The following is a 2,400-nucleotide window of genomic DNA, read 5'->3' as shown; positions in this document are numbered from 1 at the left end:
TCACTCACCTTCATTTAATTGCATCCACTATTCCTCCGATCTTCTCTTCTCTCTCTCTCTCTCTCTCTCTCTCAAGCTTATAATCAAATTCCCAGCACGATCGACCCACCATGGTTTTCTTTTTTAGATCTTTCTTCGATAAGACACATCAAACGCACAACACTCATTATTCTTCCTATTTGGTTGCTGGGGGTTTGCTTTTTGCTGAAGATATTTTCTTTCTTTAACATGAAAGAAAACAAACAGTGATACACAAATATAGAAAAACTTGAAAGTGAAGTAAACGAAAACCAAATCCATGCAATTTTATTCACTTATCAAATTTTGAGTACACTCTTCACAGTTAGCAAATACAACGGAGAGAGATAATAAAGGGTTTTCATTTTCTTTTGAGATTCACAACCCTTAATTAGAATAATGATTAAAGGCTTGCATCAATATTCTTCAAATTGGTCAAGGTTGGGATTGATGATTAGGGATGTAGCTCCCGGATGACATTTCCAAAGGGAACCCAACGCTAGGTGCACCACCACCGGTGATTGGGCGGTTCCCGGTGGAAACGGCGGCTCTTTCAAGAGACTGAACTTGGGTTTTTAAGAATTTAACATAATGAATAGCTTCATCCAACATAGAAGCAGTGTCCATTTTAGTACCTCCAGGGACTAATCTTTGAAGTATTCTAATTCTTTCGCTAATTCTTTCTCTCCTATGTCGAGCCGCTACACTTTGTGGGTCAGTTGAAATCTTCACGTTTCTTCTTTTTGGTGGCTTCACGGCTTCTGGGTCTATGTGAATTGGTTGCATCACTGCTATTCTGAATATCATCTCCCTCATAGCCGCTACCGACCTTTGTTTCTGTAAACTCTCAGTTTCGCAACTACCAGAGTTTCGCCACCGTGAAGGGGAGGTTCCCGGGAATGGAACAGTAGATTGTTGGGGGAAATTATAAGGTGGGTTGTTGTTGCTGTTGTTGTTGTTGATGAATAATGGAGGCGATGAAGAGGAATCCAAATGGCAATGTGGGTTATCGGTGGTGGTTGAGCTGAAATCAGAGGATGGCGGTGAGAAATCATTATAAAATTCAGGGATTTTTTCCATTTGTTGCATCATCATCATAATCTCCATCTGATCTTCCGATTTTAAATCATCATTTTCCATAGGATTAAAGAATAAAAAAAAATCTCCGACCTGATCCAATTCAATCCCGATCTGATCCTCAGTTATATTTGGTGTACAAATTTCACAAAATTGGAGATGGTGAAGAGAGAAACAGAAAGAGAGAGAGAAGGAAGAACACGCTATCATTTGATGGTCATTCCATATATAACAAATGGGTTGAACAGTGCATCACTATTTTTTTTTTTATTATTAATTTCCAAAGAGGGAAAGGGAGAAAAAAAAAAAGGAGAAGAAAAGAAATTTCCTTTTTTGGGCATCAGCTTTTTTCTTAATTATTTATTCGAAAACAAAGTCTCTATCAATTGGCATTCATGGAAACGATAAATAGTGATTTATTGGAAGGAGAAATGAGAAGATGATCATCTGAAACGACAATGGTGATTTGATAAAAGTGATCGTAGCCGTTGAAAAGAGAGGGTGGAGGGAACAGGATAAGGAGAAAGAGAGGGTGAGATTGATGCCTAAGCAGAAACTCCCAATGCTTTGGATTAAAATATTGTTACAAACATCTTATCTTTTTGCCTATATACAATGAGATATCAAAATTCCTTTTTCTTTTATTATTATTATTATTATTATTATTGCACCATATCAATCCAAGGCTGTTGATATGGTGTTATGTCAGATGAAATGCCCCACTATATTAACGGTTCTACCAAAATGCCTCTCTTTTTTCATTTTTCTTTCTCTCTTTTTAATAATTACCTTCCCAATTTTATCTCTTCCTACAAAACAAATCTTTCTAAGCTTGTTAATCTAATTGTGAGAAAACACTTGTCCTAATTGTGTCGTGAAAATTTGTTAGCCTAGTTTAATGATACAGTATCTACATTTAGAGGTCATCGACCCATGATAAGAGATCATATATTGCATTATTTAGTAGTTCATGATCTCAATGTTATGACTCAAAGGTACAACATATGTTGTATACCAGATAATCTGTACATCAGAACCTAAGATTATAAAGAAAGAATTGCCAAAAGATTAAGAGAGTTACTCCTTAATCAATATCCACTTGCAATAGCATAATCAAGCCAGCTTGATATTACGTAACCTCTCATATGGTAAGTAGCGCATACATGTCAAAACTCTCTACGGAAGACCGTACTTATTTACCATAGTTTACTTAATATATCCACCAGGTCGCATGCAACAAACTTTTTCCGCAGTCAATTTAGAATTGCCCACGCTCCAAAGACCCACCTCGAGTAAATAAGGATC

General features: G+C 36.5%; 1 protein-coding gene across 1 annotated transcript; it reads right to left on the bottom strand.

Moving 5' to 3' along the window:
• Positions 1-280: 280 nt before the first annotated feature.
• Positions 281-1,460, bottom strand: LOC103493551 (transcription factor HEC2-like). The gene has a single exon (XM_008454344.2). It carries the CDS (start codon positions 1,303-1,305, stop codon positions 454-456), a length of 852 nt encoding a protein of 283 aa, XP_008452566.2. The 5' UTR covers positions 1,306-1,460; the 3' UTR covers positions 281-453.
• Between the last annotated feature and the right edge of the window lie 940 nt (positions 1,461-2,400).

This window comes from Cucumis melo, chromosome 7 (assembly GCF_025177605.1).
Source record: "Cucumis melo cultivar AY chromosome 7, USDA_Cmelo_AY_1.0, whole genome shotgun sequence".
NCBI classification, from domain to species: domain Eukaryota; kingdom Viridiplantae; phylum Streptophyta; class Magnoliopsida; order Cucurbitales; family Cucurbitaceae; genus Cucumis; species Cucumis melo.
The sequence above is the reverse complement of the archived record's forward strand: the minus strand, read 5'-3'. Positions and strand labels throughout refer to the sequence as shown.